The 21,085-nt window shown below is 46.4% G+C and overlaps 1 protein-coding gene across 3 annotated transcripts; it reads right to left on the reverse strand.

Annotated features, from left to right (window-relative positions):
* Nucleotides 1–2,176: 2,176 nt before the first annotated feature.
* Nucleotides 2,177–20,678, reverse strand: LOC105043123 (uncharacterized). 3 transcript variants are annotated; one of them, XM_010920541.4, is made up of 4 exons: nt 20,379–20,678; nt 4,303–4,407; nt 3,192–3,248; nt 2,177–2,737 (listed from the first exon to the last, which is right to left on the reverse strand). In XM_010920541.4, exons 1-4 carry the CDS (start codon nt 20,661–20,663, stop codon nt 2,408–2,410), a joined length of 777 nt encoding a protein of 258 aa, XP_010918843.2. In that variant the 5' UTR covers nt 20,664–20,678; the 3' UTR covers nt 2,177–2,407. The 3 variants fall into 3 exon arrangements, with proteins under 3 accessions (XP_010918843.2, XP_073112080.1, XP_029119848.1); XM_073255979.1 differs by lacking the exon at nt 4,303–4,407; XM_029264015.2 differs by lacking the exon at nt 3,192–3,248.
* Between the last annotated feature and the right edge of the window lie 407 nt (nt 20,679–21,085).

Genomic DNA, 21,085 nt, shown 5'->3' on the forward strand with positions numbered 1-21,085 from the left:
GAAAATAGCATATTTTGTATGCATTATGAGCCCTTGAAGAGTTCTTATTTAAGGCCAGAAAGTCATAAATCAACTTAAGGCACTTGTTATTGCTTATTAGGGCACTGCGTACCAGGGACATTGACTAGCAGCCCAAAGTCCGTGGAGGACTATCTATCCAAAACTTGAATTTCTGACAACATCTATTATATCACATAATTTCTTCAAATTTTCTTGCCCTGTCAAGCCAGATCAGTAGAGGCATCAAGACAAGGTAGCCACAGAAAAAGGTCTTATAGCTTGAGAAAATGAATTCTACCTCTTTGATTCCAAAGGTACCATCCTACCCACGTTTGATCCAGATTACATGCATGGAGACTGAAATGGAGACAAGATATCAACTGAATTAATCAAACACACAAACTTAGCGGGAATTTAAACTCATGACCTCCAGTAACCTAAGACTGGGTACCATGCTAACATTGATCCTCAAAAATTTGAGCCTTCAGATAACGAGTCAATAGTATAGACAATGCCACCCATGTTTAAATAATTGTATTATGCTAGACTTTGTCCCTAATGTAACTGAGAAATAAGTAATACGAAAGTCTCCGCTGCAAGCAAAGTAAGGGAAATCAGCTCTCACAGATCTCCCACTTTTCACATCACCTTTCAAAACTAAGGTTCCATTTGGTAGTGACGATCTATCCAAATTGTTCATAATTTAATGCGATTATCTGGATTACATATTTGGTATGATTTTTGGGTTGGTAATCCAGATTGCCTTGGCAATCCAGATTACCTCTCATGAGATAATTTGAATTATCAAAGAAAGGGGTGGCTATCTAGATTATCATTATTTTAGTAATTTTGTTATAAAATTTCTGAACAAAACTACCCTCTCTCTTTCCGGTGCGGCGCTACCCATCCCTCACCCGTGCCTTCTCCCCCCCAACCCTCCCTCCCGCGACCGCACCACCCTCCGCTACTCTGCGCTCTCGACCACTCCTCCAGCCTCCAGCGGCAGGACCTCCTCCTACACCGCTTTTATGGTCCTCGCCGTCGTCCCTCCTGCTACCACCTCTTTCTCCCTCCGTCCCCCACCCTCTGTCGCCATGATCCCCTTGTACCAACTGGTCCAACTCTTGGAGTCGGACCTCGCCGCCATCTCTTTCCTGACCCTCGCTGCCTTCTTCCGCTGGCACGACCTCCGATAGGATAAGTAAGGGTAGCAGTGCGACTGGATGAGGACAATAATGGAGACGACCGTGGGGGGCACGAGGTGCGGGTTTGTCGGGAGGCCAGGAGATGGTGCAAAAGGCGCGACGACCGAGGGGGCGTTGCCGAACAACCGGGGGTGGGGGGCCGGGGTGTGGCGTGCGAGAGATGGAGAAGAAAAAGAAAAAAAAATAAATTTTAAAAATAATAAAAAATTTTATATAATAATTTTTATTATTAAAAAATAAATAAATAATTTAAAATATTAAATTAATAATTTGATTTAAAAAATTTTTGAAAATTTGACATTACATTATCAGTAATCTGATTGTCATACCAAATATGTCAATCAAGATTCTCAATGATTTTACCACAATATTACCTATATATATCAAATATCGTAATCAATATTACCGACAATCTATTCAAATTACAGATAATTTAAATTAAAATTACTTGACAATGCACCAAACACAACCTAAGATCCATTTATCAAGACTATTACCAACACTTTGTTCGTAGGCATTTTAATACTTCAAGTTTCTTCCCTAGGTTGGCCACCACTTTATTACTTCACCTGACAATGATGGCCCTTTAAGTCCCAACCAAGCTAATGATCCACTTTAATCTTATATGGAAACAGAAAATTGCTCCTTTCTATGGCGTCTACAAGTCTGTTAACTATAGCTTACAACATACAGATCAGATCTTCAACAAAGGTCACATAAGTTGATAGGTTTGAAACTCTTCCAACTCAGAGCATGATGTATTCCAAATAGGCGCCATTTGTAGAATTCCCTCACTAGATTTCCACTCATTAGAAATCTCTCTTTGACCTCAATAAGGTCATCAATAGACAATCAAGTGTAGGCTTGGTTAGGCCAGAATACAATCAAGTCCAGGAGTTCTTTTCCCTGAGAGCTCTACCAGCAACAACAACTAAGAAACACCAATCGCCCAAAGATTTTGGAAACCAGCATTACAACATATTAGGCTTGAAATAGCAATGCAAGTATAAAGGGATCATTTGTTTTGTACTATCATACATAGGAAAGTTCGACAAGCCCAAATGATTATTCAGCATAGTATATACAAAAAAACACTGGCAACCTACTTTGACGAACAAGAAGTCAGATAGGTATCACAAAACCTTTTCATCCAGACTTCAGGGATGCAGCAGCAGCGGTGGTGGTTGTACAACTTTGTCAACTTACCAGACTGGAAAGAGTGGACCAGTGCCACCTTCTTTCTCAGCATCAGGAACACTGTTGTAGCAATACAGGTGGTTTGCCATCTCCCAGCTCCAGTCTTCCCTCCTCGAAACAGTCATTGGAGGCCACCTGTTGATCCTCACGTAGTGGTTCCTGATTTGCCCCTTACCAATGTAGCTAGTAATGATTGAAAATGTACATTCATGACCACCCCACACTTTGTCATTGGGATCAGCTGTCTGGGAGCCATTGGGGTGGAAGTAGCGGCGCATTGGTGGACCAGTTCCCTTCCATGAAGGGTCCAGGTTCCGCCAATATTCTGGAGCTGTCTGCACGCAAAAGATGTCCGATGAACATTCATAGATCATATAAGCAGTTTTTTTCATGGTTCATATCACACAAAAGAACCTAAAAATGTTTTTATCAATTCTTGCAAACCTTTGCCCAGTTTATTTTGCATAATTTACATATATCAATTCTTTCTTGGGAAGACTCGCCATGATAGAGTGATCAATATTTGGTCAGCAACCAACCGCTTAAACAAGCATTTTCAAGGACAACGGTCTACAATTTCATCCCAAATCAGTATGAGAGATTTCAAAGGTGCAATCTTTGGCTTTTCCCCAATCAACCAATTGGGTTTTATGGGGAAATTTCAAATACATGGAATCATGGACTGAGATGGCAAGCATTACTTATCAGCCAAACTTATTTGTGATAAATATCAAAGTCTATAACTCACAGATAGACAAGTAAATGAACATGCAGAAGGGTGGAACAAACCTTCTTAAAACGAAATTCCCAAACATGAGAACAGAGATCTTCCTTCATGATGCGAGTCTGGTAACCAGCAATAACACCATGTTAGATCTAGGCTCATACTAATAGACCTTTTACTAATAGTAAATAGGAATATTCTACTCACTGCATATTACTACAACCATGAAATCTAAGTTATAAGGCAGAAACTAGTGGCACAAACTGAACAAACAAATTATCACCAATGGGTAGTGTTTGGATCCAAAACACAAATGAAATTATTTTTTCCAAGCATGAGCTTGGAATGCAGCCTCATGGACCATACTGTAATTTGTAAACATAACTATGGATGTTTGAATCTCTCTAGCATCCGATGATAACAACATCATTATTCCACAAATCTCAAAAAGCAGATCCAAAGTGGTTGTTAGCATCTTACTAAATGTTTCCAACTTATTTGAATGCAAATAACTGCAGACAAGGTTGTGAGAAATCTTTATGGTCCTGTGTGTTTAATAAAAATTGTAAGTGAATAGCAACATTTGCAGCCTTGTTTGTTTAATATAAATTGTAAGTGGATATTAATCTTTGGTTTCCATGGCTACATGGGCAGGTATGGGCCACAAAGTTAAAGCCACCAACTAGTGGAGATGATGCAACAAGCCACCAACTGGTGGTGATACTGCAACACATCACACTTACAAGTTAACAAAGGCCAAGAGCCCCACATATGGACTTAAAGGTCCACATATATTGCAAGAACATACCATGTATGACCACATCGAGTCCAGTTAGATACGGTCAGTACTTCAAACACTGCCTTTCAAAATCATGGTAAGAAAAAAGGGCCTTTCCTATGTTTAATTATAATAAAAAGGGTCTTAGCACAAGAATGGTGAAGAAAAAAAAAAGAATACTAGCACCGTTGGTTGTAGGTTATGTTCTGTATTCCTAAAAATATATGAAGCACATGCCTTCATCACATATCATAATAACTGGAAACATGAAGGTACAATCTAAATGATGGATAATTTAAATTATCCCCAGAACAAATACACTTTGAAACAAAATAAAGAAATGCAACTGGAAATAAGTGAACATTAGCAATATTATTTAACATAAGGCTGTATCTCACTCGTTTGCCATCCATGATGGATAGAGAATAAGCCGCAAGCCTTGATAATCCTCGCCCCTTTGACATGTGAGGAATGTGTGCCTTTCCCTTCCACAATTCCTCACACTGAAACAGAAACAGGTAAAATTTATTGCAAGAAACATACTGGACAAACACAGAATAAAGAAAATTGTAAGTTTGATAATTTAACTTTAGAAAAGTTCCAGACTAAGGAAAAAAATGATGATCTATCTATCCGAAAGTATTTAACCTGCCATTGTGTTGCACAAATATCTACTGATAAAAAGATTATTTTGTATAGAGAAAACAGCAGATAATGCCAGTGTATTTCAAGGTTTGACAACATAAATCTAAAATTTTTAGTGGGTAGGCAAAAGACAAAGTTGAGATGGTGGAAACAAACATATGCACTTGGAAGTTTTCTCATTTCAACTCCTGAACATAGACTATTATGTTCAGTTCACCTTTGTTGGTACAGAATTCCACCGATGTTGGAGAAGCTGGAGTCGAGGGGATCACGGCCGCCGTCGGGACCTGCAAGGAAAGTCTAAACCGGAGTTGGGGGTACTCTGACAAGACCCTCCGACGCTCAAGTCAGTACTCTGCTTCAACAGAAATGGAGCACTCGAATGAGATTTTAGTAGAGTTTGAGAAAACTTGAGAAAACTTTCGAAAATTTACCGAAACTGTTGCCTTACCCCCTTTTATAGTAGAATGCGGTATGGTCCCGCCATTAATGGTGCAGACAACTGGGGAGTTGTCAAATCGCCGGAGGCTGTCAAATTGGCGTGGGTTGTCAGGTCATCAGAATTGACCCATGTCCTTGGCAGGACAATGCCCCAAGACGGGACGGCCGCACAGCATATCCTTGACGAGACAACAGCCCATAGCGGTTGTACGGCATTTAAACGGACTGACCGACTATATGTCGGTATTCGACTGTCGGGACGTCGGGTGGTGACTCGAAAACATCGTCGGCTGATCTGGTGCCTTATGAAAGTCGAACGTCGGCTGCCACCCCCCGACAGTGAGTCGGTGATACGGGTTCGGTCGTTCGGCCAGTTGGAAACAGTATCGGTCTATTTGACCGGCATACCTTCGGCTGGATATTGTCGGCAGTCATTGTTGGAGTCGTCTGTCTGTCCGGTGGGTAGAGTCGGGCGTCGGTCGGACCGGCTCGAGGATAAGTCGGCATACGGAGGTCAGTCGGTATATCCCAACAAGAACCATGCAATGGCTTCTTTCCTGTCTTGTGGTCCATGACCACCACCACATGGGCCGATCACAGGGAGGCCATAATAGTGGAGATCTTAGAAGATTCAAACTCCTTCCTTGGCATCCAGCACTACTCAGTTGTAACTGAGATGGAGCCCGTCCGTTGTAGAAGTTCGAATGGAGACCGGTTGCCGTGGAAGCCCGAATGGAGACCGCTTACTGTTGAAGCTCGGATGAAATTCAGAAGGCGGCCGACCACTATAGAAATTTAGATGGAATCTGGTGACTGTAGAAATCCTGCTACTAGAGAAGCCCGGACATTGACGAAATCCGAAAGAAGCTCGGAGTAAAGTTGGTCGTGACAGGAGAAAGTCGAGAAAAGATTTGGAGAGTAGTCGATCACTGTAGAAAATCGACTGACAGTAAAACCCAGAGAACATTTGGAGCAGTCCGATAGACGACTGAAGGAGCTCATTATTGAGAAGTCCGGAGGGTACGATAGAAGCTCGTCCATTGGAGGAGTCCGGAGGATACCGTGGAAGGTCGACTGCTGGAGGAGTCCGGATGGTACTGTGGAAGCTCGTCCGTTGGAGGAGTCCGGAGGACATCGTGGAAGCTCGTCTGTTGGAGGAGTCCGGAGGGTACTGTAGAAGCCCGTCCGTTGGAGGAGTCCGGAGGACACCGTGGAAGGTCGACCGTTGGAGGAGTCCGGAGGGTACTGTAGAAGCCCGTCTGTTGGAGGAGTCTGGAGGACATCGTGGAAGGTCGACCGTTGGAGGAGTCCGGAGGGTACTGTAGAAGTCCGTCCGTTGGAGGAGTCCGAAGGAAACCGTGGAAGGTCGACCATTGGAGGAGTCCGGAGGGTACTGTAGAAGTCCGTCCGTTGGAGGAGTCCGGAGGATGCCGTGGAAGCTCGGACGGTCGGGAAAGTTCAGAAAGACGCCGCACAAGGTCGGAAGCCGGAAGAGTCCTGAGAGGGTTGGCCTCTTACGAACTTCGGCTAGGGTTATTTTATACCCAACACCAGTCCCCTACTTTCGAGTTCGGATTTCGAATGAAAGAAATACAAAGAAATTTTAACAGCCGAAGTTGCCCCCTTGATTTCCGTACTCGATTGTTTTCAGATATTTTGGCGTTTGGCGCACCGGTGCTGGAGTCTTTTCAAATCGAGGCGATCCGAAAAGATTTTTTCGGAATTTTCGCTGGAGCGTTGCTCTAGGTACGGCGCAATAATGATTCTGTCAGTTGTCAGCCATCTGCCACGACGAGTGGGACACGCGGTGGTTGTAGATCGACCAAAGAAGATCTGCAGTCATTATTGCGCCGGACCCTAAGGTCTATTTAAACCCATCCTCCTCCTTCAGGGGTTTCATCTTGTCTGAGATTTCTCTTCGGTCCCTTTTTTTTTCCAAGAGCTTCGCCCTCCTCCGGCGTCCCTCTCAGTCTTAGGCACCCTTCAGGTCGACCTCCATCGCCCTCGCTGCCCTTCTGCACCTCTCGGACCAGCCTAGGTTAGTTTCGGAACCCTTCTTTTTCTTACTGTTCTTCCGTTTCTCCTCCGCATTCCGCTCGTTCGGTTTCTCCGCGAGCGCCTTGTTTCTTATTTTTTTTAATTTTTTCGGGATTTTTTTTTGGGATTTTCATTTGATTCGAAATGTCCTCCAACACTTCCTCCTCTAACAGTTCTAGGAGTTCGTCAGCTCCAGCCCCCCAAAATCCTAGTACTGTAGATGGACCTCGTCCGATCTTTGTACCAGACGTCATTCCCAGCTTTTTGACCTCGGACGAACTCTCACTGATTAGGATTCGGTACGGGGTTCCTCCGGAGTACGAGCTTGAGCTTCCCGAGCCAACTGACCGGGCTAGCGCCCCTCCCCCTGGCCATTTTTGCTTATACCAAGAAGCCTTTCGCGTCGGGCTTCGACTTCCACTTTCACCTTTTGTTGTTGCTCTTTTTCGCTTTTTAAACATTTCTCTAGTTTCTGTAACGCCGAACTCCTTTAGGTTTCTGATAGGATTTTTTTTCCTCTGTCATTTAGCTGAAGTCCGACCAACTCTTTCCTTGTTTAAAAACTTCTATACCTTTAAGCATCATCCCTCGGCAAAGGACTGGTGGTACTTCTCCCCTCAGTTCGGTAGAAAAGGGTTGCTGAAAGGTGCCCCCTCTTCTATCCACAATTGGAAGAAAAGGTACTTCTACGTCCGATGCTCAACCTTGAGGCTGGGGTTGCCCCCGTGGGGCTCCCTGAGGGACTCCGTCCGCCGGATTTCTAGCCTGGAAAAGGACGACCTTGAAGCCTCCAATAAACTTGAGGCTTATCCAGCTCCTTTCCTCTCTGACCTTTTGAAGGAACAATTTTTATTTAACGTCGGCCTGAGCCCTCTCAACCCTGTCGATATTTTTTTATTTTTTTATTTTTTTATTTTTTTTCAGTCATTCGCTGCTTCTTCTTTTCTCTTATTCTGTTTCTAAGCTGTGCCGATCTTTTTTCATCGCAAATATGGACGCAAACGCAGCTCGAATACTAGCCAAGGGTCTCAAGGCCCACAAGAGGAAAGACGTCGCAACTTCTGGGTTGGCGAAGAAGACGAGGGTGGAGGAGACAAGCTCGGCCGTGCTTGCCCAGGCGGCCGTTGTCGTTGATGCCCCCTCCGATGTCGAGCCCACCGTCCCTTAAGCTTCTTCAAGAAGCCCTCCGACCGAGGTTCTCGCTCCCGAGTCTCGTCCTGAGGAGGCACCGGGGCCGAGAGGATGAGAAGGAAGAAGACGATGGTCCGCAAGATCAACAGCGGTAGGGCGGCCATCGAAAGATCCAACAGCTCCGAAGAGGATCCGGGAGAGAATCCCTTCAACAACAGGGATTTAATAAAAAGGTTGGTCGACAGGTGCGTTTTGCCCGAGATCGTCCACAGGATCATCCATGTCGATCCTGAACAGAGGGTTTGGGACTCTCTGGGGTCCTTTCTTGAGGTAGGCCGATTTACTTTTTTCTTCCTTTCGCTTCTTTACTCAGCTTATTCCTTAGCTTTCATATTGACTCCCTGGTCGCTCTTGCAGATTGGACACCAGCTCATCGCCAACATCGAGACGATAAACAATGCAAAGAAGGAAGCAGCCCAAGCGGAGGAAGGTCATCAGGCTGAGGCTGTCCGCCTCAAGGAGAAGGTCGCCGAAGTCGCGAGTCTCCAAGAGGCTATTCAGAAGGAGGAACAAACCTCGGCAGATCTGAAGGCCGCCTTGGAGGAGGAAAGAAAGAAGGCAGAGGCCGAGGTCTCCAAGCTAAAGGAGCAGATCCCGACCCTAGTCTCGGAGGCACGGGCCCAAGCAGTGGAGGAGTTCAAGAACTCCTCCGAGATGAGGGATCTGAATATCCAGTTCGGCCAGGCCGCCTTCATCAAAGGCTTCGAGCTTTGTCAGGAGAAGGTGATCGAGAAGTTTCCCAAACTCGACCTCTGCTTTCTGGATGAAGCGTCCGACGATGAAGTCGAACCTTCCGAAACTGCTGCCGGTCTCCCTCCAGCCGGGACCTCTTCAACTGCCGCAGCTACCGCGACCGACCTTCCGGGGACGCCGAGCTCCTCCACTTCTGCTCCAGAGGTCCGAAATCTCTAATTTTGTACTTTTTCTTTGTTACAACTTTTTCTCTCTCTTGTACTTAAGAATTATTCAATCAATGAAATCGGATTCCTCTTTACAGAAAGCTTCTTTTTCTTTTTTTTTTCTTTTTTTTTGCAATGATTTGCATTGTGACGCTCTTGTTTCCCGACAACAGTGCCCTGCCGAAGCTCTTCCCCTACCGCAGGAGATTCCTTTGAAGTCAATGATCCGGGATCTCAGAAGAGAAGTTCATCACCTAACGAAGAAATCAAAGAAGATGGACGACAAACTTCACAGGCTGAGTAAGAGCCATTCGAAAGCCACCGTGGAGGTTACTTGCCTTCGGAACCTCCACAAAAAGGGCTTCATGAACTACACCCGGAAGAAGGCCAACTTCGTGAAGGAGCTTGAGGAACTCCAGAAATGCGCCAGCGACCGATCTTGGACTCAAGCTTTCAAGATCAGCTCCCTCGAGGTCGAGTTGACGATCGCACGGAAGAAGATTGGCCAATTGGAAGGGAGCTCGTCCTGGCTTACAACTCAGGCCGACCACGATCGGGACTGATCGAAGAAATTCTCCGACCTCCAAAAGCAGCTACAGAATGCCGAGACGAATTATAACGCCTATCGAGTCGGCTGGTGCGGGCAAATAGACGACTACAGAAGGAGGCTTGACGGCGACCGACGAGGTTGCTCGCCTTTAGAAGCAGTTGTCCGAAAGAGCCCAGGCCGTTTCGGTTCAAGGCTCCGACGAGCTCCGATCCCTGAGGGGGACCATGGAAGAACTGTCCGTGGCACTTGGGAAGAAGAAGGCCGAACTGCAGCGGCTGAAAATTTAGCTTATCTATGAGCAGCAGACGATCAAGGATGCTGAAGCGGAGTCCGAAGTTCTGAGGAAGAGGCTTCGAAAATCGAAGGGCGAAAGCCGGCGATTTCACCAAATGTATCAAGAGATGCTGTTAAGAAAGGAGCTGGAAGAAGAAGTTGAGAACTTAACGCAATCCCTGATAATGGCTGGAACCGAAAGTCCGAAGTCAGAAGGAGCCGAGCTTCCTTAAAGCTTCTTTTATCTTTTGTTCTTCTATGTATTCTTTTCTTTTCTTGTTTTTTTTTTTTGGCCTTCAAAGGCTTTGTAATGCACACTTTACTAATGAAATGAAAAAGAATTTTCTCATTATTTTGTCCATTCTTGCTTTGAGTTGTCGTTGACCGAGCTCTTTTGTCTTTTGTCTTATTCGATGTCGATGTTGTTCGAAGGTTCCTGATCATCGTCGTATTGATTCATCCTTTTCGTTCATGATCGAAGATCTTTTCGAGGCCATTCGAATTTGACGCTTCCTCCCGGTGCTCGAGCTTGGGATCCGAACTTTTCGTTACTTTGAGGAAGTCTATTTTCTCCTGCCAATGTTGGGTTCCCCCTTAAAGACTGAGGATTTTTTACGAGAGTTTTCTTCCTCGTTGAGACGAGGTCTCTTATGTCTTAGATGTAGTTCGTTTTTTTCCTTATCTCTGGCGTAGCTCGTCGCTTTTCCCTTTTCTCTCCCCTCTTTTTTTTTATATTTGAGCGAGGGTTTTCCCTCTGCTCCTAGCGGAATTGTAGGGGTGTAGAGGAGCCGTTGAGGAGGCTTTTTCCCTCATCCGGTCTTGAACGATCAGGTCTTCGTTTGTGTCCGGACAAGATTTCCTCCTATTCCCGATACAGTCAATTTCAGCTCATGTTAGGACGAGATTTTTCTCCTGCTCCTAACAAAACTGTGGGGGCACATAAAGGTCATTGCGAGGGCCTCTCCCCCCATCCGATCTCTAGATAACCGGATCTTCGACTTTGCTCATATTAGGACGAGGTTCTCCTCCTGTTCCTAACATGGCTGTGGGGATGCATAGGGGCCGTTGCGAGGGCTCTCCCCCCATCCGGTCTCTAGATAATCGGATCTTCGACTTTGCTCATGTTAGGACGAGGTTCTCCTCCTATTCCTAACATGGCTGTGGGGGCGCATAAGGGCCGTTGCAAGGACCTCTCCCCCATCCGGTCTCTTAATAACGGATCTTCGACTTTGCTTGTGTTAGGACGAGATCCTCCTTCTGTTCCTAACACGCTTAGTTTCGATTGTCTAAAGGAGTTATTCCCTGTCGTCATAAGCTCATGCCAGAAGAAAAGATATGCGAATATGAAATTTTTATTTAAGACAAAATTATCGGTAATACATCCGTAAATTTTTCGAATTCCATGATCGCGAAAGGTCTGCTCCTCCGAGCTCTTTTAGATAGTATGTTCCGGGCCGGACTACCTCCCTGACTTCATACGGGTCTTCCCAGTTTGGGGCAAGTTTTTTTTGGTTCTGAGGTTGTGAAACAGCGGCTCACCGAAGTACGAAATCTCCCGCTCTGAAGGCTTTGCTATTGACCCGAAAGTTGTAGTAGCGGGTTGCTTTCTGCTTGTAGGCTGTCATCCGAACTTGAACTGTTTTCCGCTTTTCTTCTAACAAGTCGAGGTTGGCCTTGAGATCTCGTGAGTTGCGCTGCTCGTCGAATGCCACAACTCGCGTCGACGGAAGCTTGAGTTCAATCGGGATAACGGCTTCTGTTCCGAAGGCTAAAGCAAAGGGGGTCTCCCCCGTGGGCAATCTTTGGGTAGTTCGGTATGCCCATAACACATGATAAAGCTCGTCTGCCCAAGTTTCCTTTACTTTTTCAAGTCTCGTCTTGATTCCTTGCAACAGAGTCCTGTTAGTCACCTCGACTTCACCATTTACCTGTGGATGAGCTACTAACGTGAAGTTATGGGAGATGTTTAAGTCCTCACAAAATTCAGCAAACCTTGCTCCAGCAAACTGTCGCCCATTATCAGTAATAAAAGTTCTGGATAAGCCGAACCTACAAACGATTGACTTCCAGACGAAGTCCCGCACTCTAGCTTTTGTAATTTTCGCCAAAGATTCGGCTTCGACCCACTTGGTGAAGTAGTCAATTGCCACCAGGAGGAACTTCCGCTGTCCGAACGCCATGAAAAAAGTCCGAGGATATCCATTCCCTATTGTACAAACGGCCATGGGGCACTCAAAGGTATAAGTTCGGAGGCGGGCTATCTTTGAATATTCGCATATCTCTGACACCGATCACACTTTCTGACATATTCAATGGAGTCGTAGTACATTGTAGGCCAGTAATAATCTTGTCGAAACAGTTTATGGGATAAAGATCTGGCCCCCAGGTGACTTCTGCAGACTCCTTCATATATCTCCCACAAGACAAAGTCGGCATCAGAAGACCGGAGACATTTCAGGAGGGACAAAGAGTACGACCTCTTGTACAGCTTGCCCTCATAAAGGATATATCAGGAGGCCTGGTTTCTAAGCTTCCGAGCTTCTTTTGCATCATGAAGAAGAACCCCGTCTTTGAGGTATGCAACCAGTGGGTCAATCCAGCTGGGTTCATGGCTGATCTCCATTACGAGCTGCGGTTCTTCCGTACTTGGGCACTTCAGAACTTCGAAGAAGACTTCCTTGGATAGTTCGGTTGGATCCAGTGTAGCCAACTTGGAGAGAAGATCGGCCCTGATATTTTCTACTCTTGAAATCTGCTTGATGTCAAAGCTGCCAAAGACGGGGATGATCTCTTTTACCTTTTCGAGATACTTGGCCATACTGTCCTCCCGGGCTTCGTAGCTTCCGCTGACTTGTCCCACCACCAATTGGGAATTACTGTAGACTTGGAGCCGATCTACCTCTAATTCTTTGGCGATCTTAAGTCCTGCAATCAGAGCTTCATATTCTGCTTCGTTATTTGTCGCAAGAAATTCGAAGCGCAGCGCGTACTCCGCGATAATTCCTTCCGGATTGACTAAGATCAGGCCCGCACCTGACATGTTGGAGGAACCGTCCACATAGAGGGCCCAAAAAACATCAGGAAAATCTGTTCTTTCCTCAGGAGAGTTCGGCTGGAGCCCTGGGTTGTCAGCTTCACCTCGTTCAGGTTCGACTTCTTCCGGAATAGTGCATTCCACTATGAAGTCTGCTAATATCTGAACTTTTATCGTCGGCCGAGATCGATAGTTGATGTCGAATTCTGTGAGCTTGACTGCCCATTTCGCTATCCTTTCGGAAGCATCCGCTCGATGCAGAACTGCCTTGATCGGCTGGTCGGTGAGCAGTGTTATGGTGTGCCCTTGAAAGTAAGGTCGGAGCCTTCGGGCTACAATCAACAGGACGTAAGTTAGTTTCTTCAATTTAGTGTATCTGATTTCGGCATCTCTCAATACTCGACTTATGTAATAGATCGGCCGTTGAATTTTTGCTTCTTCCTTAACCAGAACTGCTGCGAGAGCCACAGAGAGACCGCCAGGTACAGGAACAACTCCTTTCCAGGTTCGGGCTTTGCCAATAGCGAAGATGAGCCGAGGTAGTTCTTCAATTCTTCGAACGCTTGCTGACATTCAATGATCCAACAGAAGTTCTTCGGCTGCTTGAGAGACTGAAAGAAAGGTAGGCACCATTCGGCCGACCTTGAGACGAAGCGATTCAGAGCTGCTACTCTCCCAGTAAGGCGCTGAACTTCCTTTATTGACTTTGGGACGGTCATTTCCTGGATGGCACGGATCTTTTCCGGATTTGCTTCGATCCCGCGCCCCGATACCATAAAGCCCAAGAATTTTTCTGAGGTTACTCCAAAAGCGCACTTGGCTGGGTTCAACTTCATCTTGTATTTTTGGAGGACGTCGAAGGTCTCCTCAAGGTCGGCGACGTGGTTCATTGAGGATTTGCTTTTTACAAGCATGTTGTCCACATAGACCTCCATGTTGCAGCCGATCTGCTCTTTGAAGATCTTGTTCACCAGTCGTTGATAGGTCGCCCCTGCATTTTTTAGGTCAAAAGGCATGATCCTGTAACAGAAAAGACCTCGGTCAGTGATAAAAGCAGTTTTTTCTTCGTCCTCTGACGCCATCCTGATTTGATTGTAGCCGAAAAATACATCCATGAAAGTGAGAAGCTCGTGGCCCGAGGTTGCATTTACTAATTGATCAATTCTGGACAGAGGATAATTGTCCTTCGGACAGGCTTTGTTCAGCTTTTTGAAGTCTATACACATCCTCCACTTGTCGTTCGCCTTTTTGACAAGAACCATATTGGAGACCCAGTTCGGATAGTTGACTTCTCTGATGAACCCGGCTTTCAGGAGTTTATCAACTTCCTCAGCCATTGCCTTCTGCCTTTCCGATGCATGACCTCGAATTTTTTCCTTCGTTGGCCGACGTTTGGGATCGACAGCTAGACGGTGTTCCATGACTTTCGCATCAATCCCCGGCATGTCCGTTGGAACCCAAGCGAAAACATCCACATTTTTTTGTAGAAAATCGATGAGCTGTGTCCGCACCTCTTCTCCCAGGTTGGAGCCGATCTTTACCACGTGCTCTTCATTCCCATCGTTCAAAAGAATTGGGACAAGATCTTCGATTGGCTCACCCCGTTCTTCAGCAAAGTCGTCGCGGGTGTCTAATCCGTCAACCGGACAGGGGTCAGACTGACCATTTCTTTGTAAGGCTATGTTATAGCAGTGTCTTGCCAGGACTTGATCTCCTCTGACCTCTCCAACCCCTTGGCTTGTAGGAAATTTTAACTTCAAATGGTAGGTCGATACCACAGCTCGGAGGACGTTGAGGTTAGGTTGGCCGAGTATCGCGTTGTAGGCAGACGACGCCCTTACTACCAAAAAATCCACTTGCGCTCTAGATTGTTTCGGGTACCGACCTACAATTACGGTCAAAGTTATTACTCCTTCCACTGGCACAGCATCTCCAGTGAACCCTACCAATGGGGAGCTTATCGGCCCTAATCGATCATCCGGAATAGACATTTTTGAGAATGCATCGTAAAATAAAATATCGACCGAGCTTCCATTATCAACAAGGATGCGGCGTACATCATAGTCAGCAATATTTAAAGAAACTACCACCGCATCATTATAGGAGAATTGAATCTCTTGGGCATCTTCTTCAGTAAAGATTATAGATTCTTCAGTTCTCTGCCGCTTGAGGGGTCCGGTCGATCCACTGGCTGCTCCCCGTTGGGGTCCTCCAGAGATGGTGTTGATGATCCCGATTGGAGACCGATCTTCAGGCTGTTCTTTCCTCCTTAACGGCTCTGGTGGTGGTAGGACCCTCGACCGATCTTCTCTATCTTCAGGCCGACGTCGGATGAATCTGTTGAGCCAACCTCGTCTGATGAGCTCCTCGATCTCGTCTTGGAGTTGAATACACTCCTCCGTGCCGTGGCCGTGATCACAATGATAGAGGCAGAACTTGTTAGGATTGCGCTTCCCGAGGTGTGCGCGCATCCTTTCCGGCCTTGGCAACTGCTCCCGATCTCCATCAGCACTTGAGCTTTTGGAGCATTGAGAGGGGCGTAGCTGTGGAATCTTCTTGGGGGAGAGCTCCGTCGAACTCTGCGGTCCGGGCTTTTCTGCCTACGAGCTCGGGGAGGAGTTCGGACACGCTTGTGTCTGGAGGGAGTTCGGGAACGCGGCCGAGCTTCACTCGACCCTTTTTCAGCTGTAGGCTTGCCGGGGTCACCCGCATGCCGCTCCTTCGTGGCCTCCTCATCCTTCAACTTGAAGGCTTCCTCTGCTCGGGCATATCCTTCGGCCCGAGCCAGTAAATCAGCGAAGTCCCTGGGATACTTCTTTTCCAGAAAAAACAAAAGGTCATTCTTTTGAAGACCGCTCTTCAGGGTGGCCATTGCGACCGACTGGTCCAAGTTCCGGACCTCCAATGTGGCGGCATTAAAACGGTTGACATAAGTTCGAATGAATTCTCTCTCCTTTTGCTTGATGTTGACGAGGGACTCTGAACCTCTCCGGGGACGTCGGCTACTGACGAAATGAGCCGCAAACTGATGGCTCATTTGATCAAAGGAAAAGATAGTACCCGGCTTCAATGCCGAGTACCAATTTCTTGCTGCTCCCTTCAAGGTAGATGGGAAAGCTCGGCACAGGATGGCGTCTGGCGCACCATGGAGCAGCATCGTTGTCCGGAAGGCCTCCAGGTGGTCAACCAGATTTGAGGTCTCATCGTAGCTCTCAAATTGGGGGAGCTTGAAGTTCGACGGGATCGGTTCCTGCATAATCCTTTGAGAAAAAGGAGGATCAGTAGAGATATCCTCACCGTAAGCAGGGGAAGCATGGCGGAGCTCTTCGATCCGCCGGTCCATCTCCTGGAACCTTTGATCCAGGAGATCCTCTCGATCGCGAATCTCGAAGGTTTTCCAGCAGAACGGAGGTAGGGACCCTCCGAGGGCGGAATCGTGATCAGACAGAGGGCTCTCCGCCCCCTGCTTCCCCTTTCCGAAGGATACAGGGCGACTGGCCCAAGTGGGCCGTCCGATCGTCGGCTTCCGAAATTCCGACGATGCTCTTTCCAGCCGCACAGATGCCTGCGGCGGCTGCTGCTGCTGCATGGCCTGCACCACTTTGATGAGCCCCTGACCTGCTGAACCAGCAGGTTGAACTGCTCCATGCCGACTGCCGTTGCCGGAGGGGGAGCCTGGAAAACCGGAGACGGGACCGGAGCCGGCGGGTCTTGCCGAGATCTGGCTGTGGAGGTCGTAGATCGCCTGGTGGATGCCTTTCGAGGCATCAAGTTGGGATCTGGCCGGAGAAGAAGAAGATGTCGAAGAAGACAGTCCCATTGAGTACTCCTTTAAAACAAGAGTCCTGCGAAGACACAGGCCCTTCCTCTAGCATCAATTCTGTTGGTGCAGAATTCCGCCGATGCTGGAGAAGCTGGAGTCGAGGGGATCACGGCCGCCGTCGGGACCTGCAAGGAAAGTCTAAACCGGAGTTGGGAGTGCTCCGACAAAACCCTCCGACGCTCAAATCAGTACTCTACTTCAATAGAAATGGAGCACTCGAATGAGATTTTAGCAGAGTTTGAGAAAGCTTGAGAAAACTTTCAAAAACTTACCGAAACTGTTACCTTACCCACTTTTATAGTAGAATGCAGTATGGTCCAGCCATTAACGGTGCAGACAACTGGGAAGTTGTCAAATCGTCGGGGACTGTCAAATCGGCGTGGATTGTCAGGTCATCAGAATTGATCCATGTCCTTGGCAGGACAATGCCCCAAGACGGCCGCACAGCATGTCCTTGATGGAACAACAGCCCATAGCGGTTGTACGGCGTTTAGATGGGCTGGCCGACTATATATCGGTATTCGACTGTCGGGACGTCGGGTGGTGACTCGAAAACATCGTCGACTGATCTGATGCCTTGTGAAAGTCGGACGTCGGCTGCCACCCCCGACAGTGAGTCGGTGATACGGGTTCGGTCATTCGGTCGGTTGGAAATAGTATCGGTCTGTTTGGCGGGCATATCTTCGATCGGATATTGTCGGCAGTCATTATTGGAGTCATCTGTCTGTCCGGTGGGTAGAGTCGGGCATCGATCGGACCGATTCGAGGATAAATCAGCGTATGGGGGTCAGTCGGTATATCCCAACAAGGACCATGCAATGGCTTCTTTCCTGTCTTGTGGTCCATGATCACCACCACATGGGCCGATCACAGGGAGGCCATAATAGTGGAGATCCTAGAAGATTCAAACTCCTTCCTTGGCATCCCGCACTACTCAATTGTAATTGAGATGGAGCCCGTCCGTTGTAGAAGTTCGGATGGAGACCGGTTGCTGTGGAAGTCCAGATGGAGACCGCTTACTGTTGAAACTCGAATGAAATTCGGAAGGTGGCCGACCACTATAGAAACTTGGATGGAATCTGATGACTGTAGAAGTCCTGCTGCTGGAAAAGTCCGGACATTGACGAAGTCCGAAAGAAGCTCGGAGTAAAGTTGGTCGTGACAGGAGGAAGTCGGAAAAAGATTCGGAGAATAGTCGATCACTGTAGAAAATCGACTGACAGTAAACTCAAAGAGTATTTGGAGCAGTCCGATAGACGACTGAAGGAGCTCATTATTGGAGAAATCCGGAGAGTACGATAGGAGTTCGTCCGTTGGAGGAGTCCGGAGGACACCGTGGAAGGTCGACTGCTGGAGGAGTCCGGATGGTACTGTGGAAGCTCGTCCGTTGGAGGAGTCTAGAGGACATCGTGGAAGCTCGTCCGTTGGAGGAGTCCGGAGGGTACTGTAAAAGCCCGTCAGTTGGAGGAGTCCGGAGGACACCGTGGAAGGTCGACCATTGGAGGAGTCCAGAGGATACTGTAGAAGCCCGTCCGTTGGAGGAGTCTGGAGGACATCGTGGAAGGTCGACCGTTGGAGGAGTCCGGAGGGTACTGTAGAAGCCCGTCCGTTGGAGGAGTCCGAAGGACACCGTGGAAGATCGACCGTTGGAGGAGTCCGGAGGGTACTGTAGAAGCCCGTCCGTTGGAGGAGTCCGGAGGACGCCGTGGAACTCGGACGGCCGGAGAAGTTCAGAAAGACATCGCACAAGGTCGAAAGCCGAAAGAGTCCTAAGAGGATTGGCCTCTTACGAACTTCGGGTGGGGTTATTTTATACCCAACAACCTTTATCAATAACAAACAGGCCGGTCTATCTAATTCAAGATTTTAATCCCTCTAGGATCATATTTCCAAAAAAGAAAGAGAAGATGCATAGACATTTAGAATGGTTTTTATAGCCTATTCATCATGCTTTAATGAAATAAAATATACAACAAAATCTCTGAATTCTAACTGATTGAGTTCTTCCCTAGAAAATTTCACTTGTAGTGATAATAAGGGTCTCCTTACAATGATGTTCGTGGGTAATGACAAGCAGTGCAATCAAGAATTTTCTTGGTGGAGATTATTTGCCATATTTAAATTCAGAATCATGCACCTGATTGATTCACTTTGTCCGCAGAGAGCAAATATTGCCTGAATGTTGGAAACAAAAATCATTAGTTTAGTATTGCCCTCTGTGCTTTTTCCCCCTTCATATAGGATAACGATGGTTTTGGCAAAAGAACTGACACAGTTATCTGTAGGAGAGGCAACAAAGGACTAGGCCCCCATCACCCCCGTGGAAAGAAAATGAACCATTGAAACCTCGCAAAAGTGGTCCATAGTCATATAACTAAATTATATAATATTGAGTTGCTTTCAGCTTCATGTTTAGTTGTTGTTTTTATTATTCAATAAAACAAAGCCTCATTTACCTGCTTCATCTATAATCCTCTTATATAAGTTTCCACTGTAGGTTGTTATTGGGAAGATGCAGTATTAGAAAGGTATCTTCATTCCGAACAGACATTATTGATCGAGGCTGAAGACATACAAGATTTCAACCAAAAGTTCAGCCACTCGGTCATCAAAAAAAAGGTGGCTACCAAATTGAAAGCAAGCATTGACATCATGACTCAAGCTAGACCCATAAGGCTTGCAAATTCAAATTCAATACTTAAAAATTATGTATTCAGAAGAATTTGTGGAGTAAGCAGTATGAATTGAACAAATGATTATGAATCAATGACAAACATCCAAGATTGAAAATTCCAGACGAGGTAAACTCTTTCAACGTAAAAGGTACTAAAAATATCGCAGGAAAAATAATCATATAACAGAATATGGAAGCACTGGAAACTGATATATACCAAACCAAAATCAGAGACAAGTACGCACATGAGTGCTAACTAAATGTCAACACCAAATAAATCAAAGTTAAGATACAGAGGAAGCTCGCGGATTAATAATTATGCATTGGAAATTATTGCATCACAGAAAAAGTAAACAACAAATACTTGAGTGGCCTACAAAACTCAAAAACTGGAATCTTTTATGAGCTCTAAAAATGCAACATATATAAAATTCCAATGCATGAAAAGATTAAATAAATAAAAAAATCAACAGATAAAAAGGAAAACAAATTTCAGCAACAGGTGAAGAAAACCATACCGAACAAGCCTTTTACTTATTGATTAGTATGGACAATGCTGGATGCTTCCATGCTAACACAAACACTTCAAACTCCTCATATAATCCATGATTTCAAGCCATTAAAGGGGAAACCCCGCGAGTTAAATCCAGTGAAGTCGACAAACCAAAGCTACGTAGCATGCAACCAAGAAAAATTCAACAATCAAAACTTTTACATGCAAAGTCAGCCCATTTTACAAACATATAATATCTTGTCCATGAATTGAAAATCAAATCAAATCAAACCCAACCAAATAACAAACAGAAACAAAGCAGTACCAGACCAAACTTTAATTTTCTACATCCCTGCAAGGATTCGGACCAAAAACAGCACATGTAATCAAGTTTCAATCCAGAAAAGGACTGACCTTTGCGGCCCAGAGACGGTCGCTGGTGGCAATCTCGTGCCATCGGGGAGAAACAACGATTGACCGTGCCACGCTGCGTGCGTCCAAGAATTCCAACATCTTCGTCATTATGTCCGGCCCCAGGACTACCAGCGGATCCGTCGACGCCCCCTTCCCCTCCTCCCCAACCGCCGCCGCCGCCACCACTACCTCTTTCCCTCCCTCCCGCCGCCTCCTGCTCCTCTTCTTCGTCCTCCTCTCCGCCTGCTCGTTCCGTCCTTCTCCCCTTCTCTCGGTCTCCGCCATTGGAAGAAAAGCACTGAACGGAAAACCCTTCTGGAGTCTAGCGAGTGAGCCCTCGCTCTCATAAATTGGGCCTCAACGAGACAGAGTTTTCTTTCACCATCCGCCTTATGACTTATTCACAGATTTGCCACCCCACCTTCGGAGTTCCCGTGATTACGATGGCTTCGATGTCCAAGCTTCTCTGGATCCTGTTTCTGGGATCCAACTCATCTTTATTCTTTAAGGTTAAACTTAATAACCAACAAAACTCTTCTATGTCTCCGGCCGTTTGATGTGCCTTAATAAATGTCTTATTCTGATTAACGACGCAGATTTGTGCATCCGGTGCTGGTTAAGCTTACCCGCGGCTGTTTAATAATAAAAGTAGCCTCTGCCTCATAAATGTGACATTTAGTTTTAATCTAAATCCCCGTCTGTCTGGC

This window comes from Elaeis guineensis, chromosome 4 (assembly GCF_000442705.2).
Source record: "Elaeis guineensis isolate ETL-2024a chromosome 4, EG11, whole genome shotgun sequence".
Lineage (NCBI taxonomy): Eukaryota > Viridiplantae > Streptophyta > Magnoliopsida > Arecales > Arecaceae > Elaeis > Elaeis guineensis.